Genomic DNA, 24,256 nt, shown 5'->3' on the forward strand with positions numbered 1-24,256 from the left:
GTGACGGACGCGGCGAACAGGGGGGACCTCCAGTCTGGATCACAGTTGATCAAGGTCACCTTTCGGAGGTATTGAAAGGGGCCCTTGAGAAAATAGTCGCGAAGATAGAAGGGAGAAGGATCCTTGCGACAGACCATCGCAAACTCATGAAGGTGAGGTGCGATACAGGAGTCCAGCGCGTTCGTCCACAAGAAGAGGACGTCGCCGGGGCAGTCGAGGCGTAGGGTACGGATGCGTGACGTATGATCAAGGATATGCAAGATAGATTTTGTCTCCTCGAGCGTCGGATGATCGGCGCAAGAATAGTTTACGTCCAGGGGGACTCCGCAGCGAGCGCGTTCAAGGAGCGTCCTCGTTTCCTCCTCGTTTTGAAGCCTGAACTCTGCCCAGAGACGGGGGATGCACAACGAAACGTCACGCCACTGGTGGCAGACTTTACTGAGCACTCTCCATGCTGAAGAGCGGTGGGAAGCTCTGAAGGGATTGGCGATTTTGTGGAAATGCTGAAACACCTGAAGCAACACCTCATTAGGAAGCCGAGGGATCTGAACGGGCACGGGTTCAGAGATGGTGGTGTTGCACCCGCATTTGTTGGTTTGCGTAGAATCAAGCGGGCGACTTTGAGCGGTGACTGAGATGTCTGTGAGCGCAGCGGCCATCTGTGGGGGAGGCCCGTTAACATGTATTGGGCCAGACAGATAATGTGGCAGGCAGTCGGACCTTGTATTCGAGTCTTGAATGAGAAGGATAGTGGCGAGATACGATACAAGGCAGGCGTGAAACCGGCTGAGGACAGAGATGGTTGGTAGACAAAAAGCCTGAAAGCCCATCCTACCAGTGCCCAGCGGGATTAAATACTGTTAGCATGTGGCAAACGAACAAAGAAGAACTCACAGATCACGTTACCGTTTAATTGCCAAAGGGCGGTGAATTCGTTCTGGCGAGTTCTGTGGTATCAAGAGGTCCGCGTCATGCCACGTTCCCCAGGTAGCCTGCGCGCCATCCAAAGCTCAAGAAGCAATGAGAGATTGGTTGGAACCTTTGACCTCATCATACAAGTCACCATATGGCAAGGATATGTTTTGTCATGTTATGCCATGTCAGCTCGTAGTCGATTAGCTGGCAGTCATCGATCGTGAGGGGAGATGATACTATTCGCCTCTCTGTTCCAGATACCGTGTTAATACTCTAGGTATAGTTCCGAATATGAACAGAAGATGGGCACTACCAATGTTTCACAATGCCCTGCTAACTCTCTGTTCGGGGTTAAGATCGATGCCTTGGATGATGATAAAATACATACCTGATTGGAGGCGGGTTCGACGATCATGTCCAAGCAATAGCGAGATTGCTATGTATCATTACTTTTATTCCACATTTCGCTGAAGATACGTTACCGTTATACGTCGATGCAAGCTGTCGGTCGACGGCGACGCAAAGTCGTGCTGCCCGGAAAAATCGAACGCGTCAGTGCATGTGATCTATCAGGTGATCGTCACGACAGTCATCTCTCGGCGTCGGTCTCGCGTTTCTTGAGCTCTCTTCTGCAGTTTCCTCCTCACTATTTTTTGGATCTCAAAGGAGGGGATGGCAGAGACTGATGATCACGAAGAGTGGAGTCAGTTAAATCAAACGGACTGGCGCGGCCTAGGCCTGACTGACCCAATCAAAAATGTTGAGGTATGTTTCGTCTGCTTATACTTGTCATGCGCTAGAAAGGATTACTTGTAGGACAAATGGCTCTTGCTGCCAGCCTTTTTGAAGGTCAAAGGTCTGGTGAAACAACACATTGACTCTTTCAATTACTTCGTGGACGTCGACATCAAGAACATATTGAAAGCCAATAACAAGGTCACGTCCGATGTGGATCCCCGGTTTTGGCTGAAGTATACAGATATCCATGTTGGTTTCCCTGACCGGACGGATGCCGACGCTATCGACAAGAGTGTCACCCCCCACGAATGTCGCTTGCGCGACACCACATATAGCGCGCCCATCCTTGTCACCATACAGTACACGAGAGGTCGCAGTGTGGTGCGCCGAGCCAATGTGAACATCGGTCGCCTGCCTATCATGCTTCGAAGCAATAAATGCGTACTTACGGGGCGCACGGAAGCTCAGTTAGCTCGTATGACTGAATGCCCGCTAGATCCTGGCGGCTACTTCGTTGTAAAGGGAACAGAGAAGGTCATTTTGGTGCAGGAGCAGCTAAGCAAAAATCGTATCATTGTGGAGACAGATCCCGTCAAAGGTGTTGTTCAATCTTCATGTACATCGTATGTGCACTGTGTCGATTTGAAGTTCGATCGGCTGCTCATTTCGACTTTAGATCCACACATGGCGGGCTGAAATCGAAGACCTATGTCGCCACCAAAAAGGGGAAAATATACCTTCGGCACAATTCTATACACGAAGATGTTCCCATTGTCGTCGCTTTGAAAGCACTCGGCATCCAATCTGACAAGGAGATCCTCCTCCTAACTGCCGGGAATTCAGAAGCGTATAAGAACTCCTTCGCTCCCAATCTGGAGGATGCGGCCCGTCTGGGAATCTTCACGCGTCATCAGGCCTTGGAGTGGATAGGGAGTCGCGTGAAGGTAAATCGACGAGTTGCTGGTCCGCGAAGGCCTGCGTGGGAGGAGGCTCTCGAAGCGCTGGCTACGATTGTATTGGCACATGTGCCTGTCGTGGGCTTGGACTTCAGGTCTAAGGCTATCTTTGTCGCAACAATGACACGACGCGTCTTGATGGCTGTGGACGACGAGAAGATGGTCGATGACCGCGACTACGTGGGAAACAAGCGATTGGAACTGTAAGCACCGTCGCCTTCAATCTTGTTGTTGTTGTTATATCTGATCTTGATTACAATTAATAGTGCTGGTCAATTACTGGCTCTACTGTTCGAAGATCTCTTTAAGACCTTCAACACTAATCTTAAGTCCGCGATCGACAAAGTTCTTAAAAAACCTTCGCGAACCAACGAATTCGATGCATGGAACACCATGCAATTCCAGGGCGATCACATCACTGCGGGTTTTGTACGCGCCATCTCGACGGGGAACTGGTCACTCAAGCGTTTCCGTATGGACCGAGCCGGCGTCACACATGTCCTTTCGCGCCTGAGTTTTATCTCAGCACTAGGAATGATGACACGTATCTCTTCTCAGTTTGAGAAGACGCGGAAGGTCAGCGGACCTCGTGCACTGCAGCCAAGTCAGTGGGGTATGTTATGCCCTAGTGATACTCCTGAAGGAGAGGCATGCGGCTTGGTCAAAAATCTAGCGCTGATGACACATATAACAACCGATGTAGAGGAGGAGCCCATCATCAAGGTTGCATACATGCTTGGCGTGGAGGGTATGTCGCACCTGCATTTCGGGTATGGTTATCTGACTTATAACAACGCTTTCCGTTTTAGATATCAGCCAGGCTACTGGGACAGAGATCTATGGCCCTAATGCCTTCGTTGTCAATGTGAATGGAACCATCATGGGTCTCACTCGTTTCCCGACCCGCTTCGTCCATAATTTCCGTCGCCTTAGACGCGCAGGGCGGGTCAGTGAGTTTGTCAGCGTCTACATCAATCATCATCACCATACAGTCAATATTGCCAGCGATGGAGGACGGATATGTAGGCCTATGATCATCGTGGATAACGGACAGCCTATGGTCACGTCTGAGCACATTTCGGTAAGTGTAGATCGTCTATGGATGGAAAGATGACGTTTTTGCTAATCGGGTAATCTAGCTACTAAAACAGGGCAAATTGGAGTTCGATGATTTCTTGCGACGCGGTCTCGTCGAATATCTAGACGTGAACGAAGAGAACGACTCTTACATTGCTCTATACGAACCCGATGTCACTCCAACAACGACTCACCTCGAGATCGAACCTTTTACTATCCTTGGAGCGGTCGCCGGACTCATTCCCTACCCCCATCACAATCAATCTCCTCGCAACACTTACCAATGTGCTATGGGTAAACAAGCAATCGGTGCTATAGGCTACAACCAATTCAATCGTATCGACACCCTTCTTTACCTGTCCGTATATCCACAACAACCAATGGTCAAGACGAAAACCATCGAATTGGTAGGGTATGACAAACTTCCTGCGGGACAGAATGCTACAGTGGCTGTCATGAGCTATTCAGGTTACGATATCGAAGATGCATTGATTCTCAATAAGGTAATTCCACGTGGTGACATATAGATCAACCACTCATTTGTGCGAATAACAGGCCAGCCTGGACAGAGGATATGGGCGATGCCAAGTTCTTCGCAAGAACGCAACGCTTATCCGTAAATATCCCAATGGAACGTAAGCATGATCCAACTCATTCTTCAGTATATTGAGACTCAATACTTTCCAGGTTCGATCGATTGGCAGATGCGCCAGCGGATGAAAATGGACAAATTCAAAAGAAATTTGACATCATTCAGCTTGATGGTCTTGCTGGTGTCGGCGAACGCGTTGATCCTGGGGATGTCTATATCAACAAGCAATCACCAACCAACGCCAACGATAACTCCTTCACCGGCCAAGCGGCCTCCGTACCGTACAAAAATGCTCCAATGACCTACAAGTCGCCTGTCGCTGGGCATATTGACAAGGTCATGATATCAGATACGGAGAATGACCAGACCTTGATCAAGGTCTTGATCCGACAAACGAGGAGACCTGAGCTCGGCGACAAGTTTTCATCAAGGCATGGTCAGAAGGGCGTTTGTGGGCTGATCGTGAATCAAGAGGACATGCCATTCAACGATCAGGGGATTGTTCCTGGTGAGCGCTTTCGTTTGGCGGGCACCGTGGCAATTAAATGATTACGCCATGGGACTAGATACCATCATGAACCCTCACGGTTTCCCCTCACGGATGACAGTTGGTAAGATGATAGAACTGCTTTCAGGGAAGGTATGTCTCCTTCCGCGATCCGGTTCGATCATGTACGGACCTACGCGCTGTGGGGCAGGCGGGCGTTCTAGCCGGAAAACTTCAGTATGGTACAGCGTTTGGAGGATCGAAGGTGCGCTCCACTCCGCCCTAGTCAGGTATGGGTCATCAAAGAGACCTCGTCTTTCCGGTAGGTGGAAGACATGTCAAGAATTCTTATCGATCACGGGTTTAGCTACGCTGGGAAGGACATGCTTACCAGCGGTATCACCGGCGAGCCTATGGAAGCATATGTATACTTTGGACCGATATACTATCAGGTAAGCCTTTATGCATCATTGCAAGGTCATGTCCTGATTGCCTGTCTAGAAACTCAGTAAGAGGACGTTACTTGTCCTGTGCGTAAACTCAGCTGAATAATTTCAGAACACATGGTGATGGACAAGATGCATGCCCGAGCAAGGTACACTCTGGACGTTCTCAGGGACATGGTCTGCATCCGATAACTAATAATTTCCCAATCTAGAGGACCACGTGCAACGCTAACACGACAGCCTACCGAAGGTCGTTCCCGAGAGGGTGGTCTGCGCCTTGGCGAGATGGAGCGAGACTGCCTTATCGGCTATGGCGCGACGCAATTGCTCCTCGAGCGCCTGATGATTTCATCCGACAAGTTTGAAGTCAATGCTTGCCAGGATTGTGGTCTGTTGGGATACAATGGCTGGTGCCCATTCTGCAAGAGCTCCAAGAAGATGGCGCAGCTCACTATCCCTTACGCTGCAAAACTACTTTTCCAGGAGGTAAGTACGCTATGTTTGCTCCGCAATCAATTGGATGGCTGTAGAGTGGTCTAACCGCTCTGCTCCCTTTTCTAGCTAATGGCCATGAACGTCGTCCCACGTTTAGTTCTCGACGATGCATGATGGGCGCAGGGAGTGTTTTGTTCTGCGTTTGTACTGTTTATTTATTTACATCCATGTTACGTTGCCGCAGTGTATTTCACAGCAAGATGTATCCTATCAGATGGCTAGAAGTACGTGGCCTTTCGAAGTCGAAGCTACGGACACCTCGAAACGACATTGTGGGTAGGTGCAATTGAGACTTCTGTTGATGCGTCATCACAGAAGGGCCCGGTGAACTCCTAGCGATGCCACCTTCATGGAGACTCGCATGTTCCGTGCGAACACATGGGTAAAGTACAGGAACGACCACGGACCAACGTTTATAGTGCGCAAGGTCTTCTATAATTACATCGCTTCAAAACCTATACAGATACCCGACATTTCGGGCAATATAGATCATGCGCCTATTGAAGCTGCAATGTAGGCTCCGTGTCTGTATCCGAACACATATAGAACAAAGTCACAAGGACCGCTTCAACACCATAGCGCCGTACAGCCTACATATGGAGTTCCTGTCCCGGTACACCTAATAAGACCCGTGTCCTCTAGACGTACTCAAAGTTTTGTATTCCGGAGGTTGTGAGAACCGTTGAATGTAGACACTAAGCCGGTTCGGTATCTGGCCCGACGGAAACGTAGCTCTATGACTTGTTTATGACGCATGCGGACTATGCGGAAGAACATGTTCTTTTTCGGTAGCGCCACTGCATTGCTGCAGCTGAGAAACGATATGCCCAAGACGAGAATGCGCGCTAAACAGTAGAAAAATCTCACTAATTTTTATACTGAATGATGTACCATCTCATTGCCAGTGTCAACGGAAGTAAGAATGACAGACGGTCTAACAGCCAAAAAAACATCGACGCAGGGGAATCCGTGTGATTGATTCTCCGATTCGCTAATGCATGTCGAAACGCTAGAGGCACTGAAGGCGTCTCGTAATATTATTCTAAAATGACGGTGGCTACTCCATCATATATAATGCTCCGCTCAGCAAACTCCAACGGTACTCTCGATGTGCAAAAGAATTTTGGGACGACTCAGCCAAAGTTCTTAGTGGCTGAAACTATTTACTTATAATTCGCGGAGTTTTACGGATATGGCGGGCCGTGTCGTTGCGTGGCCCTTCGTTCTCTTGCTCTCCGTCAACCATGAACTCACGAGGATCGGGGAGCTCAACTGCCTTGAGGCGACTTATGACTGAGTATCAGCAACTGACATCAGGAGGTACGTAATGAGAATTGGGTGCCACAGTCACTGGCGACGACTTCCAATGTATCATGGATTTGCTCATTTGATCGCGAAATACAGGCTCTCCAGATGGCATGTTCACTGCTGGTGAGCTCGGGCTCTCATTCGACGGTGTCGGATCTCTATCATGACGAAAATTTTCCTCTACCCTGCTTGATGGGTGTAGGCCCGATCTCCGAGTCCGACTTCTTCACCTGGGAGGCTTTGATCTGTGGGCCCAAGGACACGCCGTTTGTCCGCACTATCACTTCCCCCCTTATATTACACTCCACGGTGTTTAATCTTCACGCAGGAGGGCGGTGTGTTTGCGGCGAAGTTGACCTTCGTGAGTCTGCATCAAGCAGCTCAAATGCTTTGGCAAGCTGACGTGTCTGCACGATCCATTCGTGAATACAAAGCCATCCGATTATCCTCTATCTCCATTCAAGATGAAGTTTGAGCCCCCACTCTTCCACCCGAACAGTGAGTTCATCAGCTGTTCAAACATGCACTCCAGCCTCACCTCCGGTCTACCGCTCCTCTGACACCTCCGAAAATCACGCAATCTCTCATGATGCACCTGCCAATAACTCATGGGTCTTCCTGAACCATGGCTCCCGTTCTCCTCTCGTGCATATAATGCTCGAATAACCAGTCTATCCCGATGGCAATGTCTGCATATCGATCCTTCACACACCAGGTGAAGATCCGCTGATGTACGAGCAAGCTTCTGAGCGCTGGAGTCCCGTGCAAAGTGTCGAAAAAGTCATCCTCAGCGTCATTTCTATACTTGCCGGTTCGTACATGCCTAGCAATATTGCCATATCCATCCTGTGAAATCGCATGATTACGATTACGATCGCGATCATATGCTGCGTGTTTCCCGTGACGTTTCTTCCATCTTCGCATCCTCTTTCCCCCCAACGCTTGATGACATCTTTTGTGAAAACAGAACCGAATTTAGAGAGTGGTGCCAACATTGATTGTTGCAAGCTTTATCGTGATAACAAGGCGGTAAGCGGTCACCCTACATCTTGTGTCTTACTCCACAGCGTCTCACTGATAACTTTCATCTCCTTTGCCAAATGGGTCAATGACCGCGATAGGAATACGAAAGGATAATCCGGGAATCTATCAAGGAGCAACTCGGTTTGTAATAAGTGTGAAGAACGGCCTTTACGCCACAAATAGCTGTATCATCTTCATTGTAGTCAATATCCACCTGGCAACTTGACTGGTCTGACAATCCAAGGCCGACGCTCACGTCATCTACGTCCATCGAATGGTCATCGCTCCCTGCCTTCAAATTGTCGTTCGATGGTATCGTCATGAACATACCTTCCATACAAAACGCAACGACAATTTCTTTCGGCATCACGCCACAGGTCCTTGCAAACCAAGCTATGCATTTGCAGCGACGCCACCGGACTGTGTGCCTCCATTAAATACGGTTTTCAACGAGAGCCCTGATAACGAACGTGACCTCGCACGTTATCCAACTGATTGAGCTCAATCCGATACCGCTGTCGTCATACGAGTGCGGGTGTGCAGCTGATACCCACGCGGGCGCCAACTCGCAAGATCGTCTGGTATAGCCATCCTGAAGAGATTCTCATTACTGGCTAATCAATCGTTCATTATCCCAAATTAGGTATGGAGCGTCATTAGAAGAACACAGCTATACAAAACACTAACCAATCTCAAGTGTATGCTCCTGGGAAGTGATTAAATAAATTAAACTGCCCAACCACCTACACATCCTCGAGGCGGCCCCATGTCTTTCATCTCATATCGTACTTAGGCAACAGTGGATGCCGCGTTTGAAGATAGAGGTGGTTTCAAGGGCGTTCTTTGAAGACACGCTCGTCGAATCCTGCGCCCTTTTGCCCGAATATGTGGCGTGAAACGTACTCGTTCCGGAATAGGCCCTCTGGGTCCACATCCTCAAGTAGATGACGGAAGTCGTCAAAGCGTGGATAAAGTGCGCGTAGCCTGTCGGGCCGCAAATGGTGAGCCTTGGCCCAGTGAGGTCGCCCACCATGCCGTATCACGATCGCCTCAAATCGGCGGAATAGTTGACGGTAAGGAACGTTGAACCCGTAAGGCCTGTATCGACTATTAAGGTTGACACACAATACAGACCGAGAAAGACGCTTACTTATATTGTATGATCCCAATCCAGCACATGCGCTGACCGTAGCTTGGGCTCAACCAAACATCATCTGCTTCTGAGAAGCGCACTTCCAAGGGGCAATGTGGACGCAAACCATTGGGGTCTGCAAACTCGTCCTCAAACCAGCCGCGCAGTTCGCGCAAACAGGCCTGCGTATTTTCGTAAGGGAACGCCCACTCTGTCGTATGCTGTCGATACTGAAAGTGTACATGTCAGAGAGCTGTCGCACAGAGCAAGAGATAAGGAAAGGGGCTATGGACATTGAGCGCACCTTGCAGTCTAGATTAAATATGTTGAGACTATTGTCGACGGAGACGGTGCGGTTGTTGACAAGCCAGGAAGTGAATCTCCCGATCCAGATATTGAGAGGAGGAATGAAGCGACCGAGGAGAAGAAGGAATTGAACGACATGGTAGCCAATCAATGAATGCCAAAGCCAGCTTCCCACAGGCCGTTTTGGCTGTGGTCATGTCAACTCCCCCGACACATCGACTAATATTGACCTGACTCACTTCGAGCGTTTTGTCCATGGTGCTCAATCGCACATCTCCAGCCTGTGGCCACCACCAGAGGCGAACGTATTCAGCACTATTAACCATCTCGTCAAGGTTGTCCACGATCGAGTCGAATTTGAAAGTTTCCTGAACCTCGCGCAAACGAAATGCTGGAGTTACTAGAAGTTGTACATCGAGGATGAGGCCCGTGCTTCCAAGACCGCATAGGGAAGCAAGAAAAAGATCCGGCCGGTCGGAACGGGAGCATCGCACTCTGGAACCGTTAGCGAGCAGAAGGGTCAGTTGTTGTACATGGGTTGAAAGTATTTGGTGGGTAATGCCCGTGCCGTGGGTGGCCGTGGTGACCATTCCGGCAAGAGTTTGCTCAGAGATGGAGCCGAGATTGATCATGGCGAGCCCATGGGCTTCGAGCCCCGCGTGGAGGCGTTGGAGAGTGATTCCACCCTGGGCGCGAACAGAACGCTTCTCGGCATTGACCTTGTGAATAAATAAAATCAGTCTTCGTGCCTGACGATGAGGCAACTCCGCATCCCGGACATGTCTCCGATGAAGAGAGATATCGGAGCGACAAACATGTACAAACAAGATAAGCCTCTTCCGCGATGCTCACCTCGATGATGTTATTCAGCTTGCCCATCCGTACCATGTAACCACTCGTGCATGCGAGATCGCTTGGCGAGTGTCCAACACCCACCGCTCGCACTGTCTGACCTTCCCTGCGTGCTAGCTCGAGTATGAGCTCGCATTGATACTCAGTCTCCGGTTCGAATACAGCAAGTGGTGTGCATCGAAAGGTTCGACCCCAGTTTTGGAAGACTGCTTCGGACGAAGACGGCGTGACGGTGATAGGCCGAAGGAGGGTATAGATGTCCTCGAGGGGGATGTGAGACAATGAGCTTAGAGTGGGATCCATGGGGGGCACCGGAGGTGTTGCGGATTGGTTTTAGGGGAGCGGGCTTTATAAGTTTTTCTGAACTGTGATGTTGATGACATGAACCTGAAGCCGATCGATTTGTACGACTCAGAGAAATATACCTGCAGATGCTCAACACGCATCGCCGCCCGTCTCTAACCGAGGCACTGGCGCGGGAAACAGCCGTGGGCCGAGGGAGCTGTTTGCTCTACCTGATGAAGTCCATCTGCATAAGAAAAATTGAGTTTTTCTTTCAGCGTCTGACGCGATCCGGCCACCCATGCGTGCCGGAACCAACGCCAGCACAGGGCCCGCTGATTCCCGTTCCGTTTTGGCCACGATACTCTCTTGACCCCGCATGTGCGATCATCCGTGCAAGAAGCCTGTCTAGCTGCATGGATCTTGGATGTAGACCTCTCCTGAGAAGTTCACTGGCATTGACGTGCTGCCGCGAAGGATATGCACCCGGGCTTACCACAGCTTACCACTAGACCTGGGCAAAAATGATCACCCCGGATAAGGGAGTTCTATCCGTCAGTCTGAGACTTGTGACGCCACAGCGGCGGAGCGGATGCCCACATTTGAGCGAGTACCTGTCGCCATGACGGTGTGCAGGCTGTCCAACAGGAGGCTAGCGGCGTGGACTCCGGACTCTGAGTTCAAGGACTTTGATTTTGCGCAATTGGACCCATCAGATAAGACGGTCTCCCCCAAGACTCGTTACACTTCACAAGTGGCAACACAACGATGCGGATTATTGGCACGAAGGACGTAAGAAGTAAATCTTAACCGCTTGTCAACATGAGTATTCGAGTGCTAACAGTTGCACACAAGCTGGCGTCAACACAGACGATGGAGATGATGGAGATGCAGGGAAAGAGCAGACGCTGAAAGGGCTGGACTCTGGCCGGATTTAGCCGCTCTGGTCCGGAGATTGCCGCGGACCGCGCGGTAATGGCATCATCCGTTTGCTGAATTTCCATCGAGCACGATGAAGCAGGCATCCATACGAAATGGTATAAACTCAACCCTAGCCAGTCTATGGCGAGGGATATTACAACACACTAACGTCCACCGATAAAATCAAACGTGACCCGGCCCCACTCTTCTCCGTTGTATAGGAGAATTCCTCGGACTTCGGCGCTGTCGAGTTCCAACCCCAGCTCAAAATCTGTCAAGAACGCGCCATACATAAACGAAGGTAAGTAATAGCCAAAGTTTGCACACGCCTACGACGTAGATCTAAATACGCTTACCCGTGTAAAACCCATTCGGCGTCGGCATGCTCGAGTTTTCCTGGGAAAGGCGTGTGAATAGTTTGCATCCAGAGTACGCCGAAAATAGCCACCTGAAAACTTGGCAGGGAGCCAATATCGACGGTCCATTTGCAAAGTTCCTCCGTCTCACCCTACAATGATCGTGTGAGCATCCCCAGCTGTCTCTCAGGTCTGTCTATCACCTACCTCGTCCGTGTACCGCATAATCTTATCGCTGTCGGAAATATAGAGCGTGGCCACGAAGATGCGATCTGATCAGACATTAACACACTGCGTATAGTGTGCTGAGGAATCCACAGACCTTGACTTGTTTGGGAAAACTTGCTAGGAGGCGCTCTCAGCTATGGAACGTACCAGCGGTTCGAGTAGCTTGACATACCAAAACTTTGTCCTGACTTTCTGCCTGTGCCACATATCTCAGTTTGGGCATCAGGGTGAAATAGGAAGGTCGCTTACCCCTTTCTAAGTATTGCCCCTTTTGCAACGAGATACTGCAGTCTATATCGGGATTAGGATGGCCAAAGCCCCACAATGGTTGTCAAACTGTACCTATTCTCGCAAATAGGGACGCCCGCGTTGTTCTGACTGATGTAGGCCGGGCGCTTCATCAAATCTTCTGGATCCGCGGGAAGTTTGACCTGCGCGATAATCACAACATATATCCGTATAGTACCGCGATATCCACAAGGGAGCGTCCTTGCTCACCTTCATGATGTATGACCGCGGGGCTACAACGGAAGAGACCAGAGGCCTGCGAGCCAGACCATACTGTGCGGCGCCTCGTGCCGTAGCGGTATCAGCGTCAGAGGGCCGAGCCATGATCTTGACCCTTGAACCAAAGTGATCCTGTTCCACGGACAAGTCGGGTATGACATGCGAAGCCAAACGGAGAGGGCGGCCGTAAGTATGACGCCACATCCGGCGCTAGCAATAGCCACGTACATCTACTTGTTTGAATAGATATTCACTCCCTGAGAAGCCTCCCACGAGTAAAAGGGCATCTACTCGCTGATCGATCTTCCTCATCTGCTCTTCAATTAAATCTAACACCTGTCATACCCGAGAGGTTCACTTAGGACATGCTGTTGATCCAAATAAAGGGGTACTCGGCGGAATTTGAACGGACCTGATTCACGACAGGGTCAAAGACCTCGCGGCGGAGCAGGTTGCCTGGGATAGACAGTTCGCCGTTAATCAGACCTACGCTAGGGTCATCAGGGTCGTCAACGTTGAAGCATGTGAAGTTGAACATTTTATCTGTCACACAGCCAGGTCAGGATATGAATGGATGTCAGATCTGTTCAGGCATACCGTCATCACTTTCGCCCATATACGCAAGCTTATCGGTTTCACTAAATGAATGCATGAAGTATGCTAACGATGCCGCATCGAGATGAGCAGGGTGATCGGCCAGTAACGTCTTGACCAGTTCGCGGAATCTCAAGTCCAGAAACAACGAGCCACAATTGGCGCCTGACCGGGCACACATTTCTGCAATCTCCAAGCTTTGCATCTGTCCAATAATCTTATAAACCGCGAGGTCCTGGGCAGATGTCAAGTCTGTCAACGTCTGTCAAACCTGTCTTAGGAAATACTCACAACGGTACCACCGCCGGCATCACATATCATGAATGTTTGACTAGGTTTGAGCTTGTGTAAGTCTGTAAGATGAGCGCAATGCACCGCGGCAGCCTCGGGCTCACTTATACATTTCAAGATCAGCCCAGGGAGAAAGGTGCAGGGGCTACGTACGTGATGATCCTTAAGCGGTCTCGCCAATTGCTGTCACCGGCTCGAGATGAGTGCACTAATCCAGCGGCAATGGCAGCTTCACGCATCAGTTCACAGCCTTTGGCATCCCAAGCAGCGGGAACGGTGAGCCAAACGTCGGCCGAATCTAAACCGTCCCGCGGATGTTCAAAGGGTCTGCACCTTAAACAGAAGCTTACGAACCAAGATCCGCTACAATGCCGATTTCGCGAGTGATTTGTTCTTTCGCATACTCCCATAGAAAAAAGAGGAAGTCGATTATAAGGTCAACAGCTCGCTTCCCAGGCTATGAACAGTCAAGTTGGTATTGTGATAGCATTTTACATCCAAGAGAACGTACGGGAAGTTGCGGAAGCCGTGGGTCAATTGCAGATTCATCCCGCAAGGCGTGGGGCTCAAGGAAAAGTTTGAACCTACACGCCGATCAGATAATGAGAATGTAGATATGTAGTCGCCCTTACCATTCACATTTGGTCGAGCCAGGTACTGGACTCGCATTCTTGGCCTCCAAGCCCCACGCAAGAACCTGTCCTCGGTCGTCATAAAGGAGACATGTGGGAACCTTTCTGAAAGTTTCGAGCGATCCCGGCCAATGCAAAATCTGTTGGACTTTGCCAGCAGCTATACGAGATGACCCATAGGCCTAGTACAATGATGAGCAATCATCTTTGAACGTAAGTAATCTGTCGCAACTGACCACACCCGAGAACGTTGTCCCTGCGAGAGATCAGTACATGAATATATATCAGACATGTCAGGTGCTCACCAAAATCAATAGATATTGACATCTTTCCTTCGTCCGAGAGAGGGCTGAATTCACCAGATACAGATGGTGTTACAGACGTGATTCCAAACGTAGGCGAGAGCATGCCCAGCGACCCTCCGACGTACGAAGGATTTGGTTTCGTCAAGGAACTTTGATCATACGGATCATGGGTGAACGAAGTGAATTGCTGTTGCATGAGTGGCGGTGAATTGGAGCCTCCAGATACAAATGAATGGGGTTTTGGGGAATGGTGGCCATTGAGAGAATTGTAGGGGTGAGCAAGTGGCGGTGAGGGTATCGAGGATTGTTGCGACCATTGCGTTTTCTCGGGAAACACCGCACCTGGATGTGGACTTGGCTGATGGCTGATCGGGTGTGGGCTCAATGGTGCCTGCGCGCTATTGCGGTCGACAGGGGAACGCGAGGTACCACAGCAAGACATCGACAACAGCGACGGCGACGAAAACAGGGGAGTGAGAACAGCAAGAGAACGACCCGCCCAAAGTAGCGCAATTAGGCGCCTAGGGCGGGGCGGTACAGCGAATGTACGAGCCCAAATACGGCGCTCATGGGGTAGTTTGTTCCTGGCGTCTGCCATGCCACGCGTCCGACTCAAGACATTGATATATGGCTTTGAGACATTGTTGAGCTCGTGTTGATGTTCGACCTTCAACGTTGAAGGTCGAACAAACCATATATTTTGACGAAACTGTTTGGGCTGCGGCGGTGAACACTGCGGCTGCGCCGTTCAAAGCGGCAGATGATGATTTTCGTCAATTTTGCCGCTCTGGTATCCCTTTTGGCGAGAGCTCATACCAAGTCAAACAAACCGTCGTGGACCTGCGTGTTTCGGTGATGCGATCTCAACGGTGATGGGAAGTTTTTGGGACGCAGACGTGGACATAGGCGTAGACGTGCCAAAGTCCGATCTTGATCGTGCAGCGAAGCAGTATTTATTGACAAGATCATGAAAAAAGATAGAAAAGATGCTAGTCATGATTGATGCATGGCAGATGTATCACCATCCTCCATCTGCGGACTATTGATTCCATGCTAGTCTGCAGACCGTTTGTTCCGGCGCTCAAGGGCTCAAGGCTGACACGAAGTGTGCGAGCTTCTGGGATTCCGCAGGGTCAAGAACGAATTGATGAGGCGTAAGCCAACGAGTATGCCGCCCCCCGGTACGTACCGTGCGAGGAGGGATGAAATGGAGTACTATTCCTCAGAGAAAGGATGCACTGATGAAACTTTTATCAAACCGGATCGTGCCGCATTGCCTCGAAGTCCTATTCGACGTGGAAACATGTACGCATGGGAGTCTGAAGGCCTCCACATAGAAGCCTCACACACGAGGCTGTAGGTATTAAGGCCTTCCGTGAGATTCGCAGAATACGAACGGATGCATTTCTCCAGAGAGGGCACAGAAATGTCCGGGTCCGTGATGTGTCCAAGGCGTATTGCCTCCGCAGAGGGTGGGCTTGAACAAAAGTCGGAGAAAATGGACCGTCAGCGCGGTTGAAAGCTTGTGAGATTGGATATTGTTCGTGTTATGGATGAAGCGTGACGGTGTGTAAGGAAAGAAAGAAATATCAGTGAGATAGAAGGCCTGGACGATGGGAAGGCGCAGCTTGCCGCAAAGCAAAACACTCATGGCACTATGCACGGCGACTTCATGATCCTTGAAGGTCTAAATTTAGGAAATAATGTGCACAAGCTCACATGTCTGCTGAAGTCAAGGGGGCTCAAGATCTGGAGCGTAAAAAGTAAGATTAGGATGTGACAGGCCACAAAATTTGTCCAGAGGACAGACGGCACAGAAGCGCAGGACAAGACGGGCAGTAACGTGGATCCGGAAGCACGGAAATCCAAAAAGATGACATCGATAGGCACGATGCCCTCAAAGCATCCTTGGAGAAATAGAGCGAGTCATAACAAAATTGGCCAGTGATGTGACTAGGCTTACTCGAGAAACCCATCGAATTTCATGTTCAGTGCCAAAAAAGAATCATAACCCTGACAGGAAACATGGAGCCGTTTGTAAAATGGGAATCACGAGATGAATGGTGTTTGGTGTTTGGGAGAATCTGATAGCTAAGTTAAATAGAACCGTGTAAGATATCAGGGGATCGAGAAGAAAGGGTCAGGAAATACCCACGCCAGAGCCTATAATTTTGTTAATCCAAGACCTAGAAAGGCCAAGGTACCTCGCCTGGACGAGCACAACCCTGCAGTTTCCCATGACGGTACGACACATGCGTACTCTGCGCACACTGTGGTCCTCTCATCCGGGACTTACCCCGAGATTGTTGTATAAAGACATCCGTGATGTTGTGAACAATGTCGGATATAAAGACGAGATAGATCAAAGCATCGAATAGATAGAACCTCGTCTTAAGTTGGGACCGCGGCAGCCTGGATGACTTCTCATAGGATTTCAGACTCCGACTCCCGTTCGTCCAGCCTAACTATCATGTCGACTTCGACAAAACTCGCTCAACAACTCCGTCGCATATCTGCAGAATGGCCTAACGACCCACTCAGACCCAATATGCAACTAAAAACATTCCTAAACTCCCTGGCTGATCACCCGAAACTCAGCCCAGCGGCTGTCACCGCAGCCCAGGTGCTTCAGGAGAACCGCATATCGAAGAAAGTCCGCTCCTTTTCTTTTCTCACCCGCTCACGACATACTTCCGTGGCATATCACACGGCTCACCGTTGATATTGTCTTCCAGTTTCCTATCCCAGAAAAGATACTTAAGCCGGCTTCCATGCCGTATCATTACGATCGTCTCGTGGAGGGATACGAGAAGAGTCTCAAAGGCATCGGGAGACCATGGTGGAAAATCTTTTTTGGAGTGTGGTAGAGATTCCGAACAACGCACTGCATCTATCATCTATGAAATTATCGAAAGATCTTCATCTGGAATGCGGACGCAATGTTCACTTGTAATCATCCACGCGGAGCTCAAGGTAGCGTTGAACTAATAGATTAAACGTATTGCATCATGATATAGTGAGCTGTGGTCTTTATCTATCAGTCCATTCAATCCAGCCGACGTCGGTAGCATCACCGCTGGTTACGTCTCTTAAGTGGAGAGCCCAGCTCGTACAGCCCCTATTGCGGTATTCTGCCTGTTTTTTCGCATACGCACGTCAACTAAGCGCTGAGCGCCTCAAGATGCGCTCCGCGTGGTCCACATGAGACCGCAATCGATACATGTATCATTTGGTAGAATGTGAAAAAGAACTGTCACCATTCGCATGATTTATACCGTTATACTGGATCGAAATTGTCTCGCTCAGAATATAGTTTCTCACGAAACAAAACGTCGTACTAAAAATCGAGGAAGGACGTTGGTCGCTCATACGAGGGCCATCGGACAATCCAAAGTTGTACATGCAATGCAGCTGATGTTTCAATACCAACTCTGTGATATCAATAGCCATCCGGTCCCGGGTGATATCGTCCTTCGTGCTAATCCTCCAGTATCTCATCTTCGCCTTCCCTTGCCTAATGAAGAACGAGACGATATATGTCAGCTCAGATCGAGGATCGAAGACCACGACAGGTTCCGATGGAATGCGAGAGTGAGAGAGTAGAGGCTCGAAATCGATCCCACGCACCTTCTCGACCAGCTTCCTCCGTTTCTCCCGCACCTTCCTCTGCACCTTGATGTACTTCCCCAAGGGAGTCTCCTCAACCTTGATACCCGCCTCCCACCTGTCCACCTCACCCATCTTCGCGGGGGCAAAGGACACAGTCTCTCGTCTCTGCTCAACCCATTTCGCGCTGTCCTCGATCCGTTCGAGCATGCTTTTCAACAAGCTCGCTTCCTTCCCGTTGGAAGATTTTTGATTTATGCGGGAGGTCTTGAGAGCCTTGCGCAGAACGACCGTGACTGGGACAACGAGCTCAGGAAAGGCAATACTCCCTTGCACTGGTGGCGTAGCCAGCCATTCTGTAAGAAGAAATGCGCCTTCATCGGCCACACCCTCGTTGTAGACTCGCGTGTGGATGTATTGTTGGGGTGCACGGATGTTAGTCTCAAAATCGAGTGGACGGAGGGTGGATGATTTGGGCTTTGAGAATATAAGAGTTGAGGTCAAAATCGGAAGAAGATGTGGAGCGAGGGGGATGTAGGTGTGAGTGTGTTGAGACAGATGAGTGAGCGAACGGATGATATGGAAGTGGAAGGGGTAAGAACGTGAGTTAGGGACAAGTCTAACGGTATGAAGATGGTAAGTGTTGGTAGACGAACATAAAGGTGAGATGGCTTACCTGATTGCTCCTGTGGCGACTTGTACCAGAGGGTATATCAGGGGTTTCAGAGTGTCGTTCTTACCGTTCTTTTGGAGCGTCGCTTGCACATCGCACGCCCGTGCAAGCACAATTGCCCAGAAGTCAACACTATGCACATACTGCCAATTATAGACCTGCTTGTACGATTCCTACACACAGTATCTAATATTAGGAAGATATTCCCGACATCGAGAATATCGACGAACCTTAGTTTTCATTTTCATGCCATTCCTAAGATGAATAGCCAGCTGACGAATGAACCCGAACGCGTGCTGATATGCTGCTTCAGGATTAAGACAGAAAATCTCAGAAGCTGAATTTTTCATCAAGTTGATCAACGGCAAACTATGTATGTTCGTCGACTTCGCTGAACGAATAAGAGTGAGGTAGGTAGACTGATAGAGTAACATCAGATGTCATATAACAAGAAATACGCCAAAACTTACCTTTAAAACCATATCTAATATAGATTCGTCTGTTGCAGTTGCCAATTTGCGAATAGCTAAAAAAGCAGCAATCCGAACGCTGTCATCGGCGGTCGACCATAACTCCAACGTCATCTGATTCAAATTTTGACCGTTAACAAGGGGCCTTGAAACTTTCGAAGATTGAGACTGAAGGTCACCTTCAAATATTGTTTGACAGCTTTACGGCTGCCGACAATATATGGTAATAATTTTGCACTCTCTGCGACGGCCAATTTCACCAGATCTGGTTCAGAGAGCTGTGATGTGATGTGAATGATATTATGAAAATAGGATAGAATCAATTTCTGGAGCGTCTTGAGTTTTAGGGTTTGCGTTGGCGGCTTGCTGATAGTAGAGTATGTCAAATGCAAATAAGTAAAGGAGACTCTCAACGGAGATATGGTGTACATTTTACCGCTCGGAAGCATTTTGTAAGGCACATGATGCGCAAGCACTATAGGTGTGTATCTCAACGCCGTGGTGACGAGTTTGTTGTACACTGGGTATGCCGAGATTATACGATTCTGTGCGCGCAGGTGGAATTTCATGTCAAACATACCTGATGAACTGTCAATTGTCCAAGCAACGACTTGGTCCTCTTCATTCATATGTGCAGCAGCGCGGAATGCAATGAGGAGCTTCCGAAGAGCCCGTAATGACCGTTCCTACGGGTAAATTATACCCGTCAACTTCCGCACGGTGGAACAAAAGTGGGAGGAGAGGAATGTATACGATCACAGAATGCGAGCCCGCGAGCGTACCTTTAACAGCGCTTTCTGCCACTTTTGTAGGATGTCTCTTGTAAGCACAGGAGTTTTTTCTTCTGCCATTTCTACGCCTTCATCTACGCCCTCTTCTTGTAGGGCACCGGGGTCGAAGTCCAGTAGTTCACGGTCATTGTCTTGCAGATACTTGTAGAACTCTGGATCCTTTTCTGCCAGTTTTGACAATTCGTCCATGTGTGCAGTACCCTCGCCTGCTCCCACACCATCAGTTTCATGGAACAGCTAATAAGAATGACCACTCACCGTCAAGGTCATCTACAGATGCGAAGGACTGATCGTCGTCTCCATCCTCATCCTCGTCATCCTCTCCATCATAATCATCTTCGGCGTCCGAGCCAAGGGACTTGATGGACTCATTCTATTATACGTTATAACGCTCAATTCCGATGTAAAAATACACGAAACATACCTCATCCTCGTCCATGAAACCGCCGCCCAGGAAGTCGTCAACAGACATGCCTTTGAGTCTGTAAGAGTGTCATTATAGACCTGCACGAGCTGCTTAATATCTCACTTGGAAGTCTGCTTCTCTTCAGCGCTACCCTGCTCTTCTCCATCGTCCTCGGCATCACCTGGATGCGCTCTCTCTTTTCCTTTACCACCTTTCCGCTTCTCGGACTTCTTCTTGATTTGCTGGTGTTTCCGCCTCGCTTGAATTTGTTTCTGCAGCTGCCCACTTGCAGCGAATTTACGCGTGGCTTTCGCCGACCCTTTGGCCATAATGAGATGTGTTCAGGTTTGAGTGCGGATTGGGAGCTACCGCGAAACTCGAGAGGACGATCCAAATTAATTTAGAATCACGTGCCGGTAGTTGCCGAATCGTATTCAGCGGCCGTGCTTGACCAGGCCTATCCAGTCGTGTTCACCTTGCGACTCGCAGCTTGTGTCCTTTCGTGTCCCCCTCGATAACGGATATCCGCGAGTTTACTCTTTTCTGACACCCTTTGTAAATTGAAAGTACTTTCGTGATTTGCCGATCTCATTCACGAGGACAGAAATGACATCCATCGCAGAATGCCTCAGTTCTGCTAACGATCTACTCACACAGCACCACGTCTTGATCACACAAGTGCGAAACGCGCAAAGGCTGCATCGACGCCAACTGCGCTCTCTAGCCTCTCCACCACTCCAGTTGTTAAAGGTCCCTCTCGTTCCCTCACCACACCCATCACCTTCCCCATCGCCGCCGTCTTCACCTTCTCTAGCTTCGAAGCCGCGACCTCGTCCAGATCTACCTCCTGCTAAGCGAGCTCGACTTGCGCACTACCAGAACTATGTTCCAGAGGAGGAGACCATTCGTAATGACTACTCTCAACGATATGTGGACAGCGGAGATTGGCCGCAGAATTGGGTTCTTGGGGCTGAGCCGGAGCGGCGTTTTGAAGAGTGAGTAGTCTTACTGCGCACTTCTGGTCGATACAGTCCTGTGTCCGTTCTCGTATCATAAGAGCTGTTTTGGTCTCAGTACGCATGATTAGATGGCGGCATTGACATACACATAATCTCTGACATCCGTCCTCCTATTTGTCTAGATACCCGAAGCAGCAACGTCTTCTAGCATTGAAGAAGGCATCTGTAGAGGAACACGCGCTCCCTCCATCTTACATGCCCCTAATAGAGCTCAACAATCTTTCGCCGACAAAATTTGACGTCATACTAATCGACCCACCCTTCTCATCCTCATTCTCCTGGGAAACCCTTCAGAGTATGCCGATCCCGAGTCTAGCAGCGGATCCATCCTTTGTATTTCTATGGGTTGGTAGTGGCGCGGGTGAAGGTCTCGAGCGGGGGAGGGAAGTCTTGGCAAGGTGGGGATACCGAAGATGTGAGGATGTTGTTTGGGTGAAGACCAATAAGGCGACCAACAAAGGTCCAGGAGTATGTATCAATCCTCGTAGTCAATTTTGTTCGACCTTCGATACTGACGACTTTTTGTCAGACAGACCCGCCAACCACGTCATTACTCACTCGAACCAAGCAGCACTGCCTCATTGGTATCAGAGGCACCGTTCGCCGGTCTACAGACAGTTGGTTTGTGCATTGCAATGTCGGTATGACGCTTATGTCTTTACTCCTATCGTGCGACTGATATTCGCCATAACCAGATACCGATGTCATTATATGGGAAGGCGATCCCACTGACCCAACGTTGAAGCCTCCGGAAATGTACACTCTTGTTGAAAATTTCTGTCTTGGGACTCGGCGTCTTGAAATCTTCGGCCGCGCGCGAAGCGTTCGCAGAGGTTGGGTCACTGTGCTTGCGGAAGGAGAGGAAAGTAGAATTGAGCAGGTGAAGTCCCAGGCGCGAATGGGCATCAGTGCCGGTATTGATAGTGGGGAAGGCGGTCAGGGGAGGTATGGAGTGGAGAACGCCGTGCCGTGGAATAAGGAGAGTTGGGAGGAAAGGATTAAGATGCAAAGCCAGGGAGGAAAGGCTGTTGTACCGATGACTCCAGGTCAGATGGCTGCTTCTCATCACCTTTATCGCTTCACCGACCTCTTTTCCTGCACGACCTAGAAATCGATGCACTTCGGCCGAAATCGCCCATGCGTGGTGGTGGCTCCCACTCGAACATGCCGGCCAACTCCGGTATGGGCGCTCCTGTAGGTCCACGAGGCAACAAACTTGGTGGACCGAAGAATTCATTACCAGCTCCAAATCAAATGATCACGCAGCAGCAGATCATGGGGATGAACATGATGGATGGCATGGGCATGGTAGGGTGGGGCGCCAGTGGGATGGGAAATATGGGGATGGGAAACATGATGATCCCGGGAATGGGCATGGGCGGTCCAGTGTTTGGTGGGTTTGATGGGATGTCGATGCAAGGTATGGGTAGTGGGGCGTGGGGAGGCATGGGGAGGGATCAGGGACAAGGAGCACAATTTATGGACGGGATGTGGGAGGGGGGGATGGGGGATGGCATGATGGGCATGAACGGGATGGTCAATACGGGCAACAATATGGGCACTAATATGGGTCCCAACATGGCTGGGATGGCTATGGGCAACATGGGTGGCATAGCCATGGGCAGTCTAGGTATGAATCCAAGAACAATGCATGGGATGGGACCCATGAACCATCAGCAACAATGGAATAACGGGGGATACGACGGGTATCATTAACAGCTAGTGTGTATCTTGATCTGTCCTCTGCTTCATCGAGTCGGTAGTTCTGTGAACCTGTTTATTTCATCATTGACTTACATCTGTGAAACGATGGCGTTGAGAGATGGCATTTGTGTGGGATTCAACACCCAGTTTTAGGCACAATAACGCTATGAATGAAGAGGAGCTGAAGTCAAGTATTGTCATAGGTCGTGTTCATGTGCTGACGGAAAGGGGTCTGAAATTTTGCCCATGTTGTATCCATATGCTGACAGAAAGGGCCTAAATCTTGGAACTAGTCCGATCCTGCGGGCATGCGAAAAAGGTGCGTCGGGACCGATGTCCGATCCGCATGCTGACGGATTTGTCACGGTTGAACTTTTTTTTCAGCATTGCTCTCTGTTGTTTCAGTGTCGTCCTCGCCGCGCTCGTCCATGTCCTGATAGCGCGTTGGTCGTACACTACCTTATTCGCTCTAGGAGGATGTGCTACATTCATGTGCATCCCCCGTACTCACATCATTTTCTCACTTAGAGCAACTTCAACAGCTGGATTGTCTCGGCTTCCAATGAAGATGGATGTAGTTCATCCGTTTCACTTGTTGACTTTGTGTCCCTCTGCTACTGATGTCTGGGTCTCGCTCTCTCGTTCAGTGAAGGTTGTACATGATGCAGTCCAATTACTCGTTGAAGCTCAGAAGACAGGGTCGAAGTTAGCAGATTTATCAGACAGCCTGGCAGAGAATACTCTCATCGACGAAGAACTTGTCAAGGTGGATGGTCTCACCGCACATCGTCCCTAATAATCCCCAGGGGATATCTGTGGTATATTAGCAATATACCTGGAATCAACTGCGAATATACCCACCTCCCCTCCGGGGATATTCACGGTCGATTCAAGGTAATGTCTTGAATATACCGTGAATATACCTGGGTACTGAGTATATTCACAGTATATTGTGGGTTTATTCGAGCTCGATATCATTCCAATCACTTTATATGCGCTCCATAGATAGAGAAATAAATATATTAACAAATCATAAAACTAATACATGCTATTGAAGGCTACACGACAATTCTAAGGCTTGAAAGATCTACAAAATATACTTGAAGAGGCGAGAGGTGCGAATCCCGGCTAGATGTTCCCCCGC

The 24,256-nt window shown here is 49.6% G+C and overlaps 8 protein-coding genes across 8 annotated transcripts; 4 read left to right on the plus strand and 4 right to left on the minus strand.

Annotated features, from left to right (window-relative positions):
- Positions 1-1,587: 1,587 nt before the first annotated feature.
- Positions 1,588-5,915, plus strand: HETIRDRAFT_477311 (uncharacterized protein; the record flags this gene model as incomplete). Its single annotated transcript, XM_009549991.1, has 15 exons — positions 1,588-1,680; positions 1,732-2,276; positions 2,330-2,812; positions 2,876-3,357; positions 3,419-3,690; positions 3,749-4,189; positions 4,242-4,321; positions 4,374-4,786; positions 4,845-4,918; positions 4,977-5,030; positions 5,092-5,217; positions 5,267-5,273; positions 5,324-5,360; positions 5,424-5,697; positions 5,773-5,915. 15 exons carry the CDS (start codon positions 1,588-1,590, stop codon positions 5,818-5,820), a joined length of 3,429 nt encoding a protein of 1,142 aa, XP_009548286.1. The 3' UTR covers positions 5,821-5,915.
- Positions 5,916-6,928: 1,013 nt separating this feature from the next.
- HETIRDRAFT_63785 (uncharacterized protein) lies at positions 6,929-8,186 on the plus strand (the record flags this gene model as incomplete). The annotated part of the gene is made up of 8 exons (XM_009549674.1): positions 6,929-7,026; positions 7,111-7,137; positions 7,217-7,284; positions 7,343-7,375; positions 7,449-7,512; positions 7,685-7,825; positions 7,982-8,043; positions 8,136-8,186. The coding sequence occupies exons 1-8, from the start codon at positions 6,951-6,953 to the stop codon at positions 8,184-8,186; spliced, it is 522 nt and encodes a 173-aa protein (XP_009547969.1). The 5' UTR covers positions 6,929-6,950.
- A 431-nt stretch (positions 8,187-8,617) lies between these two features.
- HETIRDRAFT_63784 (uncharacterized protein) lies at positions 8,618-10,630 on the minus strand (the record flags this gene model as incomplete). The annotated part of the gene is made up of 5 exons (XM_009549673.1): positions 8,618-9,135; positions 9,188-9,399; positions 9,474-9,662; positions 9,715-10,194; positions 10,328-10,630. 5 exons carry the CDS (start codon positions 10,628-10,630, stop codon positions 8,868-8,870), a joined length of 1,452 nt encoding a protein of 483 aa, XP_009547968.1. The 3' UTR covers positions 8,618-8,867.
- Positions 10,631-10,643: 13 nt separating this feature from the next.
- Positions 10,644-11,485, minus strand: HETIRDRAFT_410425 (uncharacterized protein). The gene is made up of 3 exons (XM_009549992.1): positions 11,106-11,485; positions 10,753-11,049; positions 10,644-10,692 (listed from the first exon to the last, which is right to left on the minus strand). The coding sequence occupies exon 2, from the start codon at positions 10,988-10,990 to the stop codon at positions 10,763-10,765; it is 228 nt and encodes a 75-aa protein (XP_009548287.1). The 5' UTR covers positions 10,991-11,049; positions 11,106-11,485; the 3' UTR covers positions 10,644-10,692; positions 10,753-10,762.
- A 209-nt stretch (positions 11,486-11,694) lies between these two features.
- Positions 11,695-14,885, minus strand: HETIRDRAFT_322518 (uncharacterized protein; the record flags this gene model as incomplete). The annotated part of the gene is made up of 19 exons (XM_009549993.1): positions 11,695-11,801; positions 11,887-11,926; positions 11,979-12,038; positions 12,094-12,158; positions 12,209-12,231; positions 12,287-12,310; positions 12,364-12,405; positions 12,457-12,545; positions 12,613-12,753; positions 12,850-12,957; positions 13,034-13,164; positions 13,219-13,450; positions 13,507-13,609; positions 13,660-13,804; positions 13,861-13,963; positions 14,018-14,090; positions 14,139-14,320; positions 14,375-14,394; positions 14,444-14,885. The coding sequence occupies 19 exons, from the start codon at positions 14,883-14,885 to the stop codon at positions 11,695-11,697; spliced, it is 2,130 nt and encodes a 709-aa protein (XP_009548288.1).
- A 2,028-nt stretch (positions 14,886-16,913) lies between these two features.
- HETIRDRAFT_49374 (uncharacterized protein) lies at positions 16,914-17,310 on the plus strand (the record flags this gene model as incomplete). Its single annotated transcript, XM_009549650.1, has 2 exons — positions 16,914-17,096; positions 17,179-17,310. 2 exons carry the CDS (start codon positions 16,914-16,916, stop codon positions 17,308-17,310), a joined length of 315 nt encoding a protein of 104 aa, XP_009547945.1.
- A 611-nt stretch (positions 17,311-17,921) lies between these two features.
- On the minus strand, positions 17,922-20,718 carry HETIRDRAFT_322642 (uncharacterized protein; the record flags this gene model as incomplete). Its single annotated transcript, XM_009549994.1, has 12 exons — positions 17,922-17,957; positions 18,071-18,668; positions 18,726-18,895; positions 18,953-19,141; positions 19,193-19,306; positions 19,372-19,558; positions 19,622-19,712; positions 19,773-19,878; positions 19,975-20,189; positions 20,242-20,341; positions 20,408-20,465; positions 20,513-20,718. 12 exons carry the CDS (start codon positions 20,716-20,718, stop codon positions 17,922-17,924), a joined length of 2,070 nt encoding a protein of 689 aa, XP_009548289.1.
- A 277-nt stretch (positions 20,719-20,995) lies between these two features.
- On the plus strand, positions 20,996-23,124 carry HETIRDRAFT_419396 (uncharacterized protein; the record flags this gene model as incomplete). Its single annotated transcript, XM_009549995.1, has 5 exons — positions 20,996-21,384; positions 21,531-21,876; positions 21,938-22,049; positions 22,104-22,454; positions 22,517-23,124. 5 exons carry the CDS (start codon positions 20,996-20,998, stop codon positions 23,122-23,124), a joined length of 1,806 nt encoding a protein of 601 aa, XP_009548290.1.
- Between the last annotated feature and the right edge of the window lie 1,132 nt (positions 23,125-24,256).

This window comes from Heterobasidion irregulare, assembly GCF_000320585.1.
Source record: "Heterobasidion irregulare TC 32-1 unplaced genomic scaffold scaffold_07, whole genome shotgun sequence".
Taxonomy (NCBI): Eukaryota; Fungi; Basidiomycota; class Agaricomycetes; order Russulales; family Bondarzewiaceae; genus Heterobasidion; species Heterobasidion irregulare.